The sequence below is a fragment of the Bubalus kerabau genome, chromosome 15, assembly GCF_029407905.1.
Source record: "Bubalus kerabau isolate K-KA32 ecotype Philippines breed swamp buffalo chromosome 15, PCC_UOA_SB_1v2, whole genome shotgun sequence".
NCBI lineage: Eukaryota > Metazoa > Chordata > Mammalia > Artiodactyla > Bovidae > Bubalus > Bubalus kerabau.
Genome location: NC_073638.1, coordinates 76,048,893 through 76,065,469, shown reverse-complemented (window position 1 = coordinate 76,065,469; position 16,577 = coordinate 76,048,893). Strand labels below are relative to the sequence as shown.

Below are 16,577 nucleotides of genomic sequence, written 5' to 3'. Positions count from 1 at the left end.
TCACCAAGGTCGGCCCACATCACAGGTGAGGGAAGCAGCTTCTCCATCTCCATACAAGGAAGCAAGGAGTTACAAGGAGGGAAGAAATTGATGGTCATCTTTGGAGATTATCAGTCACATCCACCAGTTGCCATAGTACACAGAAACCAAGACTGATATTTTCAAGAATGATCTTAATTTTACATTGTATCAAGTGAGATTATTTACAAAAGAAAGAGATGCCATTCTCATTGTACTTACAGAAAAGGGTGAATGTCACCTTCATTCATTCCTGACATATATTTGCTAATTATGAGCACTTCAAATTTTGAAGGCAAGGCATCGAATGTAATTAGTGTTATCAGCAATCAATAAATAACTCTCAATTCTGTAAGCAGAAGAGGATGATGGATTTTCTCTATGAGCAGTGATGGAAGGTAGAGATCTCATTCATCTTTAACACAGGGAGACACCAGTGACCCTGGATCAGCCTCCCTGGTAGAAATGGGGCCCAGAAATTCGCATTTTGTTATTTTCATTGGTGGTGTTTTACTCACAGCATCAATTCCTCACCTAATTAGGATCCCTTCCAGGCCTATTGATTCATATAAGGTGTCATGATAACATTGATGATAATAAACATCTTGTTTGTTTAGCACTTCAGTTCAGTTCAGTCGCTCAGTCCTGTCCGACTCTTTGTGACCCCATGAATCGCAGCACGCCAGGCCTCCCTGTCCATCACCATCTCCCGGAGTTCACCCAGACCCACGTCCGTCAAGTCAGCGATGCCATCCAGCCATCTCATCCTATCATCTCCTTCTCCTCCTGCCCCCAATCCCTCCCAGCATCAGAGTCTTTTCCAATGAGTCAACTCTTTGCATGAGGTGGCCAAAGTTTAGCACTTAGCCACCTTCAAAGTACTTTTCACTCATGAATCGATTTTCTTTCACAATAATTCCCTAAACCTCCTCTGGGGTTTTACCTCTTTGACACCTGGCTTTGCCTACAGAGCTCCTCAAATTCACCAACTTGACTTGACTTTGCCTCTGAGATTTCTTCTCCAGTATGGCATGAAGTCTTCCCCAAAACACCTCCCCACATCCTCCTACTCTACCTCCACCTGGAAGTCCACCATGATTTGAATGAGGGGAGAATAGACCACTCTTTGAGAGGGCCCCTTAGGCCTTTCACCCATCAGCCAAGAAACAAATCTGTGAATGGTTTGTGGGGTCAGCAGAGAGCCTGAGGGGAACACTGGATGTGGAATCACAAGGTCTGGAGGCTCAGCCCACCTCAGTTACAAAGTCTGGTGACTCGAAGGAGTCCCTTCTTTTGTCTGGCCCTTGGTGTCCCCAGCTGTGAAATGAGGGTGTCAACCAACATCGGTGGCTTCATGGGTGCCTTTGAGCCACTTGGAAGCTCCTCAGAGGTGCTGCTGTGTGATGTGGGGATGAGGGAACCCACACGATTCTTCTCTCTGCTCCTTCTTCATCCAGAGCATCTTGTGTTTTGTTTACAAGTTCAATTTCTACATAAAACTTCATGCGGGGAAATATTTTTTTTTCTTTTTAAAAATGTATTCATCTGGGGCTGTGCTGGGTCTTTGTGGCTGCATGCGGGCTTTCTCTAGTGGCAGGAAGCAAGGGCTGCTCCCTAGCTGTGGTATGCAGGCTTCTCGCTGTGGTGGCTTCTCTTGTTGAGGAACGCGGGCTCTGGAGCGCAGGTTGAGTGGTTGTGGAGCGGGGCTCAGTGCCCTGAGGCATGTGGAATCTTCCTGGAGTAGGGATCGAACCCATGTCCCCTGCACTGGCAGGTAGATTTGTAACCACTGGGTAAATCCAAGAAATGTTTTTCAGTAACAACAATAAGCAGTGCTTCTCCTCCACCATATGACCTCTAGTTTTCCTTTCGGCCCTAGCCTCTCAGCATGAGAGTCATAATTTCCAACAGTCTTACGCTATGAACCAGGCTTGGGGCCAAGCACTTCCTACCCGTTATATTACTTAATTCTCTCCATGTATAGATGTCAAAAACGGAGAGTCACCCAGATATGACTCTAGGGGTAAAGTACCCGCTCTCTTACCATTGCAGGAGACACAAGAGACACAAGTTCGGTCCCTGGTTCGGGAAGGTCTCCCTGGAGGAGGAAATGGTAACCCACTCCAGTATTCTTGCCTGGAGAATCCCATGGACAGAGGAGCCTGGTGATAGGGTTGCAAAGAGTCGGACAGGACTGAAGCGACTTAGCACACACAGGATAAAAAGTGCTTTGCCACTGCCCCCTCAGCTGGTTCCCTGGTGGGACCAGAATCACTCTGGGGTAGCTTGTGCCACCCTCTGACTTGACCACTACATAGTACTACCTTCCAGCCTGACCACTGGTCCAGACCACCACAGAGGACTGTCTGGCCACAGCTCCTCCCACCGACAGAGAAGACCTGGAGGAGAGTCCATTTCCTCCTGTCTCCTCTAGGTGGCAGCATCCTCCCATCGGTGGACAGCACAGACACGTCCTCTTGTCTGGAAGCTTCCTTCCCCCTGGAAGCTTGTTCTTACACTATGAAAACCGGGACTACTCCATCTAAGAATGCTTGTTAAAAATGGGAAATTTTAGACAACAATGCATAAAGAATTCCTGGGAGGTGAACATTGTTCTGTTTTTTGATCTGGGTGCTAGATAGAACGGATGTGTCCTTTTTGCAAAATGAGCTAAATTATAATCTGTGCACTTCTTGCCCATAGATTCAATTCAGTTCAGTCACTCAGTCACATCTGACTCTTTGTGACCCCATGGACTGCAGCATGCCAGGCTTCCCTGTCCATCAACAACTTCCAGAGCTTACTCAAACTCATGTCCATCGTGTCATGATGCCATCCAACCATCTCATCCTCTGCCGTCCCCTTCTCCTTCTGCCTTCAATCTTTCCTAGCATCAGGGTCTTTTCCAATGAGTCGGTTCTTCGCATCAGGCGGCCAAAGTATTGGAGTCAGCATCAGTCTTTCCAATGAATATTCAGGACTGATTTCCTCTAGGATTGACTGGTTGGATCTCCTTGCTGTCCAATGGATTCTCAAGAGTCTTCTCCAGCACCACAGCTCAAAAGCATCAATTCTTCAGTGCTCAGCTTTCATTATAGTTCAACTCTCACATCCATACATCACTACTGGAAAAACCATAGCCTTGACTAGACGGACCTTTGTTGGTAAAGTCACGTCTCTGCTTTTTAATATGCTGTCTAGGTTGGTCATAGCTTTTCTTCCAAGGAGTAAGCGTCCTTTAATTTCCTGGCTGCAGTCACCATCTGCAGTGATTTTGGATCTGTACTGATTTGATCACTACTAACATAGCTAGCACCACTTCATGGGAAACAGATGGGGAAACAGTGGAAACAGTGTCAGACTTTATTCTTTGGGGCTCCCAAATCACTGCAGATGCTGACTGCAGCCATGAAATTAAAAGACGCTTACTCCTTGGAAGGAAAGTTATGACCAACCTAGATAGCATATTCAAAAGCAGAGACATTACCTTGCCAACAAAGATCCGTCTAGTCAAGACTGGTTTTTCCTGTGGTCATGTATGGATGTGAGAGTTGGACTATGAAGAAAGCTGAGCGCCAAAGAATTGATGCTTTTGAAGTGTGGTGTTGGAGAAGACTCTTGAGAGTCCCTTGGACTGCAAGGAGATCCAACCAGTCCATCCTAAAGGAGATCAGCCCTGGGTGTTCTTTGGAAGGAATGAAGCTAAAGCTGAAACTCCAGTACTTTGGCCACCTCATGCGAAGAGTTGACTCTTTGGAAAAGACTCTGATGCTGGGAGGGATTGGGGGCAGGAGGAAAAGGGGATGACAGAGGATGAGATGACTGGATGGCATCACCGACTCGATGGACGTGAGTTTGAGTGAACTCCGGGAGTTGGTGATGGACAGGGAGGCCTGGTGTGCTGCAATTCATGGGGTCGCAAAGAGTCAGACACGACTGAGTGACTGAATTGAACTGAACTGAACATAGCTAGTGGAGGTGATGGAATTCCAGTTAAGCTATTTCAAATCCTAAAAGATGATGCTGTGAAAGTGCTACACTCAATATGCCAGCAAATCTGGAAAACTCAGCAGTGGCCACAGGACTGGAAAAGGTCAGTTTTCATTCCAAGCCCTTAGATTATACTTCAATAAAAAGTTAAAAATGACACACACTCCTTAAGGATTCTGTTTTAATGTAAATCATAGTTTTCATTATTTTTCCCATATCTTACTGATCAGAGCTTTGTGAAATCTTTCTTAAAGTTTCTGAAATGTGTTAATACAGATAAAATGCTCAGAGCCCTGCCTGACGTGCAGGAAGTAGTTCAAAAACGTTAACACTGTTTCCTTTTGAATATACCACGATGCATCGCCTGTGACATCCAGTCTCACTTTCTTTACGGCAGAGGAAGAGCTTAAATACACTTGCCTAACAATTTGATGGCAGAATCCTAGAATTTTATAATTTCCCTCAGCCCTTTGCAGGTAATTTGCTAGTACTTATTTTAATGGAAGTCCTGAAAGCAACTTATCTTTATGGGTCTTTCCAAAGCACTCACCTTCATTTTTATAGAACTAACTCTGCTTCTATCTCATTGTTGTTTAGTTGCTAAGTCATTTCCAACTCTTTGTGACCCCATGGACTGTTGTCCGCCAGGCTCCTGTGTCTGTGGAATTTTCCAGGCAAGAATACTGCAGTGGGTTTCCATTTTCTTCTCCAGAGGATCTTCCAGACCCAGGGATTGAACCCAAATCTCCTGTGTCTCCTGCATTGGCAGGTAGATTCTTTACCAGTGAACCACCCAGGAAGCCCCTCTATTTCGTTAGTTGACACATTATATACATATATATATATGGAGAACAACTGGCATGAAAAGATCTGGAGATGAACACAGCAATTGTACAGGAGACACTGGACTAATCTGAAAAGTTGGTTCTGTGGAGGCTGGATCAGGAAGCTATCACCATTTTAAGTGTTAAGGTCCCCAGGATTGACTCTTATAGGATTTTAACGGCTAGTGCACTCACCAGGCATTACTGAAAGTTCTCGGTGAGGATGTCTTACGGAGGCAGGAGTAATGATTGAAACCAGTCATATGACTTCGGTGCACCAGGCTCTGTGCTGGGTGCTTTCCACACCCTCCTAGCAACCCTATGAGGCATAGAATATCATTTACACTTGAAGCTCTGGATGTGTAGCAAATACTCCAAAAGTCAGTGGCTTAAAAGGACTCCAAATCTTCCTTCAGCTCTTAATTCTATGGGCTGGCACTTTGACTGGACTCAGTTGGGTGGTTCTTCTAGTGTTAGCTGGGCTCCATCATGTGTCTGCGGTGAGCTTCCGTCAGCTGCACAGCTCAGCTTCTGGGTGGGCTGTGGTCATGCAGACACCTGGGCCACTTGGTCTCTCATCCTCCAACAGGTCAGCCTGGGCTTCTTCACATGTTGGCTGGTCAGGATCCCATGACAAAGAGCAGAAGCATGCAAGGTCTCCTTAGGCCTAGGCTCAGAATCGGCACACGTTTCCACCAGTCTGTCAGCCAAATTAAGTCACAAGGCCAGCCCAGATGAAGAAGTGAAGCAAGAGACCTCTAGTTTTTGGAAAGCCATAATATTGCAAAGAATGGTGAGCACAGGAAAGGGAATAATTGCAGCCACCTTTGCAGATATACCACACTCATTATATAAATGAAAAAAAGTAAAGCTCAAGCAAGCTAAGCTGACTCATCCATCCAGGGTCTCTCAGCTCATAAGCAACCAAGATAGAATAATACATACCTATGTGACTTCAATAGCTACCCTTTCACTAAGCTAAGCTGCTTTAATGAGAAATTAAAGGGTCTGGAGCAAATTGAATCATTTTAATTCTTAATATTCATAGAGTATCCTCTATTATTTATATAGCATAAGCATCCGAATGCAGAGTTCCAAAGAATAGCAAGAAGAGATAAGAAAGCCTTCTTCAGCAATCAATGCAAAGAAATAGAGGAAAACAACAGAATGGGAAAGACTAGAGATCTCTTCAAGAAAATCAGAGATACCAAAGGAACATTTCATGCAAAGATGGGCTCGATAAAGGACAGAAATGGTATGGACCTAACAGAAGCAAAAGATATTAAGAAGAGATGGCAAGAATACACAGAAGAACTGTACAAAAAAGATCTTCACGACCCAGATAATCATGATGGTGTGATCACTGACCTAGAGCCAGACATCCTGGAATGTGAAGTCAAGTGGGCTTTAGAAAGCATCACTACGAACAAAGCTAGTGGAGGTGATGGAATTCCAGTGGAGCTATTCCAAATCCTGACAGATGATGCTGTGAAAGTGCTGCACTCAATATGCCAGCAAATTTGGAAAACTCAGCAGTGGCCACAGGACTGGAAAAGGTCAGTTTTCATTCCAATCCCAAAGAAAGGCAATGCCAAAGAATGCTCAAACTACCACACAATTGCACTCATCTCACATGCTAGTAAAGTAATGCTCAAAATTCTCCAAGCCAGTCTTCAGCAATATGTGAACTGTGAACTTCCTGATGTTCAAGCTGGTTTTAGAAAAGGCAGAGGAACCGGAGATCAAATTGCCAACGTTCGCTGGATCATGGAAAAAGCAAGAGAGTTCCAGAAAAACAGCTATTTCTGCTTTATTGACTATGCCAAAGCCTTTGACTGTGTGGATCACAACAAACTGTGGAAAATTCTTCAAGAGATGGGAATACCAGACCACCTGATCTGCCTCTTGAGAAATCTGTATGCAGGTCAGGAAGCAACAGTTAGAACTGGACATGGAACAACAGACTAGTTCCAAATAGGAAAAGGAGTACGTCAAGGCTGTATATTGTCACTCTGTTTATTTAACTTCTATGCAGAGTACATCATGAGAAACACTGGACTGGAAGAAACACAAGCTGGAATCAAGATTGCCGGGAGAAATCTCAATAACCTCAGATATGCAGATGACACTACCCTTATGGCAGAAAGTGAAGAGGAATTCAAAAGCCTCTTGATGAAAGTGAAAGTGGAGAGTGAAAAAGATGGCTTAAAGCTCAACATTCAGAAAACGAAGATCATGGCATTCGGTCCCATCACTTCATGGGAAATAGATGGGGAAACAGTGTCAGACTTTATTTTTTGGGGCTCCAAAATCACTGCAGATGCTGACTGCAGCCATGAAATTAAAAGACGCTTACTCCTTGGAAGCAAAGTTATGACCAACCTAGATAGCATATTCAAAAGCAGAGACATTACCTTGCCAACAAAAGTCTGTCTAGTCAAGGCTATGGTTTTTCCAGTGGTCATGTATGGATGTGAGAGTTGGACTGTGAAGAAGGCTGAGTGCCGAAGAATTGATGCTTTTGAAGTGTGGTGTTGGAGAAGACTCTTGAGAGTCCCTTGGACTGCAAGGAGATCCAACCAGTCCATTCTAAAGGAGATCAGCCCTGGGTGTTCTTTGGAAGGAATGATGCTAAACCTGAAACTCCAGTACTTTGGCCACCTCATGCGAAGAGTTGACTCTTTGGAAAAGACTCTGATGCTGGGAGGGATTGGGGGCAGGAGGAAAAGGGGATGACAGAGGATGAGATGGCTGGATGGCATCACTGACTCGATGGACGTGAGTCTGAGTGAACTCCAGGAATTGGTGATGGACAGGGAGTCCTGGCATGCTGCAATTCATGGGGTTGCAGAGTTGGACACGACTGAGTGACTGAACTGAACTGATGCTTTAGATCCTCACATCTTCATGAAGTGGAGATGATTGTGTCCACTCTACAGATATGGAAATCAAGGCTCAGAAAGCTTGAAGTTTTAAAAACTATCTGCCATTGGATCATTGCTGTCTAGTGTCCATAAAGACAAAGGATTAGAACCTATTTTTTCTGATTTCAAGTCCACTATTTTTTCAGTCATGGGGTTCTGGGGTCCATAAACTTCCTGAAGGTGTCACATGGTCTTTGAACAATTTGGCGTCACATACAAAATTCGTATGCATTGCACTCAAGCACTTTTCTGAAGAACAAAACAACTTTTGTTCAATTCTGAACGGGATCTATGTCCCCCACACAAGGCAAAGCACCACGTATCTGTGTAAGTGCTTATCTTCCTCCCAACCAGGCAGGAAAAGCCCTCTAGACAAAGCCATGTAGTCTTCATATATTCCAGAAGCCCAGGGAGAAAAGAAGCCGCTAGGCCAGCTTCATGAGAAATAGCATGGAGTTGAGGAGCTCTGCCTCTGAGAATTGGAATTATACTGCTTCATCTTCTGCTGAGATAGAATCAGAGGTTTAAAAGAGCACAGGGGTGTTGAAGGTGACCTGCCAGGGCACGTGGCATCAGTTCAGTTCAGTTCAGTTGCTCAGTAGTGTCCAACTCTTTGCAACCCGGTGGACTGCAGAATACCAGGCCTCCTTGTCCATCACCAACTCCCAGAACTTGCTCAAGCTCATGTCCATTGAGTCGGTGATGCCATCCAACTATCTCATCCTCTGTCATCCCCTTTTGCTGACTTGGATTTCTGTTTCAGGGGCCCCCATACCCAGCCCCTTTCTCCTTCCTGCTTTATGACCTGGCCCTAGAATTGCTCGGAGCCAGCAACATGAGTCCTGGGTGTGGGCCTCCTGGGGATGGGCCTCACCTCCTGGCCCCTCTGCCCCTGTCTAGTCTCTGGGATATGTATGCATCACTCAGTTGGGGACCCAGGATCCCCACTCTCTCATCAGCTTCCTCCTGCACCTCCTCCCTTCAGTGGGGCCCAGGGTTTAGGGAACCTCCAGTTAGCAGTGGTCCAGCTTGGAGAACCACAAGGTCACCCAATGAGTGTGCTAACAGTGCAGAACTGAAAATTGGGGGCTGGCAGAGAGGGAAAATGAAAGTGCCCCCATACCCTTCCTCTCCTTTTGCGACTGACAGTGCCAGCCCATCACATGATTATACGTCATGACGGAAGCTTGGCAGCCCTCTCCTGCATGCCCACTGTGGCCCCCTCTCCAATCCACCAGCGTCCACTTTGTCCCCCTCCAATCTGTTTGCAATATGGCAACCAGAGGAGCTTTCTTCAAGCATAGGTCGGGCTACATCCTGCAGCCCCTGCCTGAGAACACTGAGCACCCCTCTGTCGTGGCCCATAAGCCCAGTGCCCCAGCCCCCGTCTCTCCTTTCAGTCTCATCTCACACAGAGCTTGGGCCAGTTGTGTGCTGGAACCACTCCTACTGGTGAATGCTCAGGAATTTGTTGGCAGCTGGAAACTGACCATGATAGGAGTATTTACACCAGAGAAATCAACAAATGTGAAAAACCAATTCCCCCCTCCTCCAGAGTTGGTTGACCAGCACACTGCTGACTCTCGCCCCGCATGCAGCTCTGTCACAGGGGCCTTGCCTGTACTCTTTCTCTGCCCAGAACACTCTTCTTCCTTCTTTGGTGCATTAGCTTGAGTCTTTCAGATCACTGCTTCCTCTGTGCTTAGTCGCTCAGTTGTGTCCAACTCTTTGCAATCCCATGGACTGTAGCCCACCAGGCTCCTCTGTCCATGGGGATTCTCCAGGCAAGAATACTGGAGTGGGTTGCCATGCCCTCCTCTAAGGGACCTTCCCAACTCAGGGATCGAACCCAGGTCTCCCACATTGCAGGCGGATTCTTTACTGTCTGAGCCACCAGGGAAGCCCACTGTCTCCTCTGGGAAGCCGTCATGGGTATCTCAGAATAAGTCACATCTAGACCTGGAACCTTTCCTTCTTAGCTTCTATCACAGCTGCCATTTCACATGTGCTTGTGTGAGGGATGATTACTGTCTGTCTTCCCTGGGGGAATGTAAACTCCATGGTGAGAGGGACCATGCCAAAATTAGGTTTTTGCCCCCTAACTTTGCTCTTTCATGGGCTTCCCAGGCGGTCCTCGTGGTAAAGAATCTGCCTGCCAATGCAGGAGATGCAAGAGACACAGGTTTAATACCTGAGCTAGGAAGATCCCCTGAATCTTCAAGCTGGCTCGAAACCCAACATTTAAAAAGCTAACATCATGACATCTGGTCCCATCACTTCATGGCAAATAGAAGGGGAAAAAGCATGAACGGTGACGAGTTTTATTTCCTTGGGCTCCAAAATCACTGTGGACGGTGACTGTAGCCACGAAATTAAAAAAAAGACACTCGGTCTTTGGAAGGAAAGCAATGACAAACCTAGACAGCATGTTAAAAAGCAGAGACATCATTTTGTCGACAAAGGTCCATCTAGTCAAAGCTATGGTTTTTCCAGTAGTTATGTAAGGATGTGAGAGTTGGTCCATAAAGAAGGCTAAGTGCCAAAAAATTGAATACTTTTGAATTATGGTGCTGGTTAAGACTCTTGAGAGTTCTTTGGGCTGAAAGGAAATCAAACCAGTCAATCCTTAAGGAAATCAACTCTGAATATTCATTGAAAGGACTGATGCTAAAACTGAAGCTCCAATACTTTGACCACTTGATGCGAAGAGCCAATTTATTGGGGAAAAAAAACCCTGATGCTGGAAAAGATTGAAGGCAAAAGGTGAATGGGGTGGCAGAGAATGAGATGGTTAAATTGCATCACCAACTCAATGGACATGAGTTTGAGCAAACTCTGCGAGATAGTGAAGGTCAGGGAAGCCTGGCATGCTGCAGTTCATGGGGTCGCAAAGAGCTGGACACAGCTTAGCAACTAAACAGCGAAAATAGCTCCTTCACTGAGCACAGTGCCTGGCACGTGGTAGAAACTCAAAAACTTTCTCGAGAGACTGAAAGCTCTAGAGAGGAAGTCCTAAGCTCTGGCTTCTAGGTCAAGACTACTTTTGTTTATGCTTCTCCTCTGTACTTCCCAATCTCCTCTGTCATATTATGAGATGTCTTGTTATCAAGTTCTGACTGATCAACGGGGTGAAAGGTAGGTGCTGTTTTCATCCGTGGCCTCGGAAATGTCACCGATGGTCTTCAGTCCCCTCTCTTTCCTCTGTCTCCATGGCTGAAAGCAAAGGAGTCTCAAGACAGAAAAAGCCCAGATTCCTGATTAGAGATGAGCTGCCCACCCAGGTTCTCTGGCCTTCCTTGAACTGTGATAGAAGCAGGATATACTTTTATTGAGTTAATCTCAGAGGTTTGAATTTACTTGTTACTGCAGCAAAACCTAAACTACCCTGATGGAAAACACCTTCCCAGGTCTGCCATTAACTCCTTCTACCCTGCAACCAGCCACAATCTCTCCAGCCTCCAGGCTTCCTCTTAGTAAAATGAAGGAATTCCACACAGTGATCTCTGAAATCCTTCTGATGCTAAAATTCAGTTGTTCTGTTTTTAAGTTTCCTCCCTCCTGCCCAGCACTATAGGCAGACATCATAAATGTTTGCTAAATAAGAGTACCTCCTATATTTGAAATCCTTCCCCCAAGTTAAAAGCATTTTAATATCTTAAAAATTCAAAGCAATTACTCAGAATACTTAACAAAATTCAACATCCAACAAGTAAAATATGCATCAAAATAACAATGGAATTTCATCAAGAGGCTGGGGAATCTTCAGAGATCTACTCCTCAGCCCTCCAGAAGTCCCTCCCCACCACCACCACTTCCCAACCCGAACATCCTGCTCTGTCTGCCCTTGGCATTCTGGTGGCCCCAGCATTCCAATTATTTGCACACCTCGTCCTCAGACTGTCTTAGTGTTCCACTCTGTCAACTGCTTTTCTCAATAGTGATGATCTCATTTTTCAAAGGATCCCACTAATGCCTTTTCTTAGAGAGTTGTCATTAAAGGCTGCTGCCTGGGTATCAGTAACCAAGAAGCAAAAGTCACATCTTTGATGAGATGTAGCCAAGGTGACCCAGGGCCCTAATGACTTAACTGGGTTTCAAATCTCCAGAGGTCCAGCTGAGCTCTGCCATGGCTTCACTGCGTGTGAAAGAGGCAAAAGGCAGTCTATTCTTCTTGGACTGGAGTCCCTCTTCCTGTTAAAAATGAAGGTCACTGCGGCTGCTAACATCTCAGTAACCATAGTAACAAGGGACCACATGACAGATGTCTGATCCCCATCAGAAAATGTCTGGTAGTAAGTGTTCTTCATCCTTTTCCTCACCCCCACCCCAGATCTTGTTAGGTGGCACTGAGGGTCTCCCAGGCGAGCAGCTCAGGCATGGGAGATCCAGACTGACAGCATTAATTAAACCTCTTATTTCCCCAGGACATTTTGCATTGCCAGGCTCAAAAGCCAAGAAAGCCTCCCAGGGAAGCTCTTATGAGAGAGAATGCTAAGCCTATCACCCGGGAATAAAGCACTTCAGCTCCACAGATGGCAGCAAATGAATCTCTGTAGGAAAATATACCTGGGCATACAGCAGGTACAAAATAAATACTTACAGAAGAGTCCATTTAATCAAATGGAGCTCATTTAGCAAACGGGATTCCTTTCAAGCCACTGGAAGTCCTACATGAGATGGTGAACCATTCACCCTTTCAACAGTTACTGAGGGCCTGCTGAACATACCCATGGGTGACAGTATGGAAGCTCTAAAGATATTCACTTGCTGACTGAATCCAATTGTCCCTAGGAGTGTCTGGGGCTCCAGGGAAGGTTGGGAAGTCTGTAGAGGGCTGGGATGACATCAGAAAGGGCTCTGGATTCAACTGGAGTCTCTCGAGTTTATTACTGAAGAAACTGTGGAAGCTTTTATGTGTGTGAGTGACAAGATCAGCTCTGCATTTCAGAAACATCCCTTTTGATGCCCTGTAGAGAAATGAGTTGGTTGGATGGCATCACCGACTCAATGGACATGAGTTTGAGTGAACTCTGGGAGTTGGACAGGGTAGCCTGGTGTGCTGCAGTCCATGGGGTCAAAAAGAGTCAGACATGACTGAGTGACTGAACTGAACTGAGAGAAAGGATTAGAAGGAGACGATTGCTTTAACCAAAGAAATGATATTCTAGGACTGACAAACCCAGGCCTTAAGAGAACTGGCAATTTCTGCTTCTTTCCTCTTGGAAGCTGGCTGAGATGCTGTGAGAAGCTCCAGTCGCATAAGGAAGAACCCAAGTGCTCCATACACAGCCCAGTTGTGCCCTGAGCAATAGCCAGTACCAACCACTTGCCGTGAGGTATGCCATCGTGGATGTTCCAGCCCAGCTGACCGTTGTCCCAGGGGATACCATGTTGAGCAGGAAAACTGCCCAGCTGAGCCCAGTCAATGCACAAACCACCTGAGAAGTCACAAAAGAATTGTTCTAAGCCGCTACATGCTGAGTTGCTTCAGTCATGTCCAACTCTTTGCGACCCCATGAACTGTAGCTCATGGGGCCAGAATCATGGGATTCTCCAAGCAAGAATAGTAGACTGGGTTCCTTCTCCAGGGGATCTTCCCAACTCAGAGATTGAACTTATGTCTCCCACGTCTCCTGCATTGCAGGCAGATTCTTTACCCACTGAGGCACCTGGGAAGCCCTCTGATATACTAAGTTACGGGTCTATTATGCAGAAGTGGATAACAAACACTGGGAGCTATCAGATGTTGGTCACGTCTGCATCTCGACAGAAAAGGTCTGGCTAGAATGATCATAGATTTGGGAGTCATCAGCCTCATGGGAAGTTTAGAGCCCTGTTTGGAACGAAATCACCACCAACACACAGCAAATGCTCGCTGAATTAAATGAAACATTCCACATAATGAAAATCACTGGAAAGCCCTGTTTGTGATCTGAGACAACCCTCCTCATGCCTAGAATTCTAATTTTCCCTCACTCTAAGCACACTAAATTTCTTTCTCTGGATCAAAGCATGGAATCCTAGCTGCTGCATTTGATACTCTTTATCCTTCTATGGTAAGTCCTTTCCTTTAGGGTGGCATGTGGACTTGAAACCTGCAAACTTGAGTTTGGATTTTTCAACCTGCCCTACATCCCCTCTGAGTCTAGGCTTCCTCATCTGTAAATGGAGATAAGAATACATGCCAATCTCATGGCTAAGGAAGTGCAGACAGATGTGAAAAGAATCACTGCAATCATCCTCTCCAGGACAAGAGAGGTATAGTCTCAACCCCAGACACAGCATCAATGCCCTGTCCCTGGTCGCCATTCCCTCTCCCTGGAAGTAAACACATGGCAAGTTTGGGAGATGGGAAATCTCCAGCTTTTTGTGTTTGAAAAAGCTCATGCAGGCCTCGATTTTCCAATGCCTCCTTGGCCAGAGGGTGAACAAAGCTTTTTTGTTCAGCCCTTAAGTCGTTTCAGATTCTGCAAACCCATGGACTGCAGCATACCAGGCTTCCCTGTCCTTCCCTATCTCCCAGACTTTGCTCAAATTCATGTCCATTGAGTTGATGATGCTATCTAACCGTGTCATCAGCTGCTGCCGCCTTCTCCTTTTGCCTTCAATCTTTCCCCGCAGCATCAGGGTCTTTTCCACAGAGAGGGCTCTCTGCACCAGTTAGTAGTCTGGTAAAACAACCCCCTATCCAGACAGAGCTGCAGGCCAAGGTTTGAGTCCTGGTTTGCCGGCTAACCTAACGCACAGTGTGACCTTGGCGAGCTCCTGTTCTTGAACCCAAGAGTCCTACCTAAAGCTAAAGCATGAAGGATGACTCGAGAGGAGAGGACGATGCGCTCAGGTTCCTTCCACCTGAGAGGATCCGCCTTGGGCCGGGGTGGGGGGTCGGGTCACGTGCTGGGCTGACGCGCTGCCGCACCAGCCAGCTCCGGGTCCAGCCTCCCGCTCTGACGTCCTCGGGCCGCCCTCCCTGCCCACCCCTCCGCCCCTCCGCCCCTCCGGCGGCGGCGGCTGGAGAGCGGCTGGCGCGCCTGGACCCCAGGCGGGGAGGCGCGCGGCGGCGGGACCGAGCCCGGTGCGGGGAAGCGGGGCACCATGGTGCTGTCGGTGCCGGTGATCGCGCTGGGCGCCACGCTGGGCACGGCCACCAGCATCCTCGCGCTGTGCGGGGTCACCTGCCTGTGCCGGCACATGCACCCCAAGAAGGGAGTGTTGCAGCGAGACCTGGAGCCCGACCCGGAGAAGGCGAAGCCCAGCGTGCTGCGGGCCGCCCAACAGGTGAGCGGCCGTGGGCCTCGGCTTCCCCGGGGCTTGGGTGGGGTGTCTCCCTGGCGGCTGCGGCGGGGGGAGTGGATGGGAAGGAATGGTTGGCGTTCTTCTTTGCGCAACAGAGCCCGGCTGGGAGTGGGGACAGAGGACGTGTTTGGACAGCGGATGTGTTCAGAGGCCCTGGGGCGGGGGCGGGGGGTCCCAAAGGCCTGGGGGGTGGGGTGGTGGCGGCTAGGGTACGGGAGGAAAGGGGCCAGCAAGCCTAAGGCGCAAGCATGGGAGTGAGTGGGAAAGGGGGCTTAGATAGAAATCGGAGCTGGGAGGCGAGTTGGAGGGGTGAGTAATAAGACAGGGACGCTGTGAGGGTTTGGGGCAGGGGGCTGCGAGGCTTAGGGGAGACGAAGAGGGGAATGACCGAGAAGGAGAAGCTCCAGGAACTGGGGAGAAGAGAAAGGGTGATAGAGAACAGAGTGGGCCCGTTGTGCCGCTGGCGCAGGGGAACTCACTGACCGAGCTGAGAAGGGAGAGAGGGGGTGGCAGCCGGGGGCTGCAGTGGGAGCGGGGGAGGGCCGGTTGGGCTGGGGGTGCTGGGGTCTGGAGAGACAGGTGAGTATGGAGGGCCTGAGCGACCCTCAACCCCCGCTAGCAGCCCTCAGCTCCAGCCAGCCTGAGGGAGTAGCTCTGAGCCCCCCTCCAACGCTCCACTCCCCACCGATGTGGCTGCAGATGTCTCTGGAGACGGGAGGGCTTTTATCTCCACATGAGCTCGTCCCCCAGGGCCTCTCTGGGCAGAAAATGGGTGGGGTCCCCATTGTACACTGCAGCCGAAGGGGGTCTGAGAAAGGTTTGGAAGGACTGCCCTACGTGGGCTGTGAAGTCCAGTACATATCCCCAAAGTGGCAGAGGCTAAGTCCTCTGCAGATCTGGGGGGGAGGGTCTGGCCAGAGAGACTGGAGGAAGGCAGGCCCCCCCTGGGGAAGAGGGAGGTGACTTAACGACTTCCCTGGGCCCGCTCGATTCCTTCCAGGGCTCAGAGTTTCAGGAGCGGCACTACAGAGCCGTGCCCCCGCCTTCCTTTTGCCAATCAATTATTCAAAAGCTCAGGCCCAGCTGCGGGGGCCCTGTCAGTCACTGTGAGAAGGGAAGGAAATGGCTGCTGTCCTTGAGGGACTTAGGATCCCAGCAAAGTGACATTGGTGCCGGCTGGGATCCGGGGCCAGCTGGGCCGGGGGGTGTGGGATCCAGGGCCGTCTGAAATGGGAGCAGCGGGCTCCCCACGGGGCCTGTGCAGGGGTCCACGGTTGGGGGCTGCTGGACAAGCTCTTCTCCAAACATGGAGGCCTCAACCTCCTCTCCCACTCGGCACACTTGAGGGACAGCCGTTCATTCTTCTGCCTTTCTCCGTGGCAGCTCTTCAGGCATTGTCTGCCCCCCACCCCCGCCCCTTCCCAGAAAGAATCACTGGGGCCGATGTTGGTGCAAGTGACCTCCGGGATCACTTCCAGCTCTTTGTCTTCTTGAGGACCAGTAGCCCAAGCAGCGGCCAATGATC

The 16,577-nt window shown here is 48.3% G+C and overlaps 1 protein-coding gene across 1 annotated transcript in view; it reads left to right on the top strand.

Annotated features, from left to right (window-relative positions):
* Window positions 1-14,851: 14,851 nt before the first annotated feature.
* SYT13 (synaptotagmin 13) overlaps window positions 14,852-16,577 on the top strand; it is a 38,087-nt gene continuing 36,361 nt past the window's right edge. The window contains exon 1 of the mRNA XM_055547826.1: window positions 14,852-15,034. Within this exon, the coding sequence (XP_055403801.1) occupies window positions 14,852-15,034 (183 nt within the window). The remainder of the gene's footprint in view (window positions 15,035-16,577) is intronic.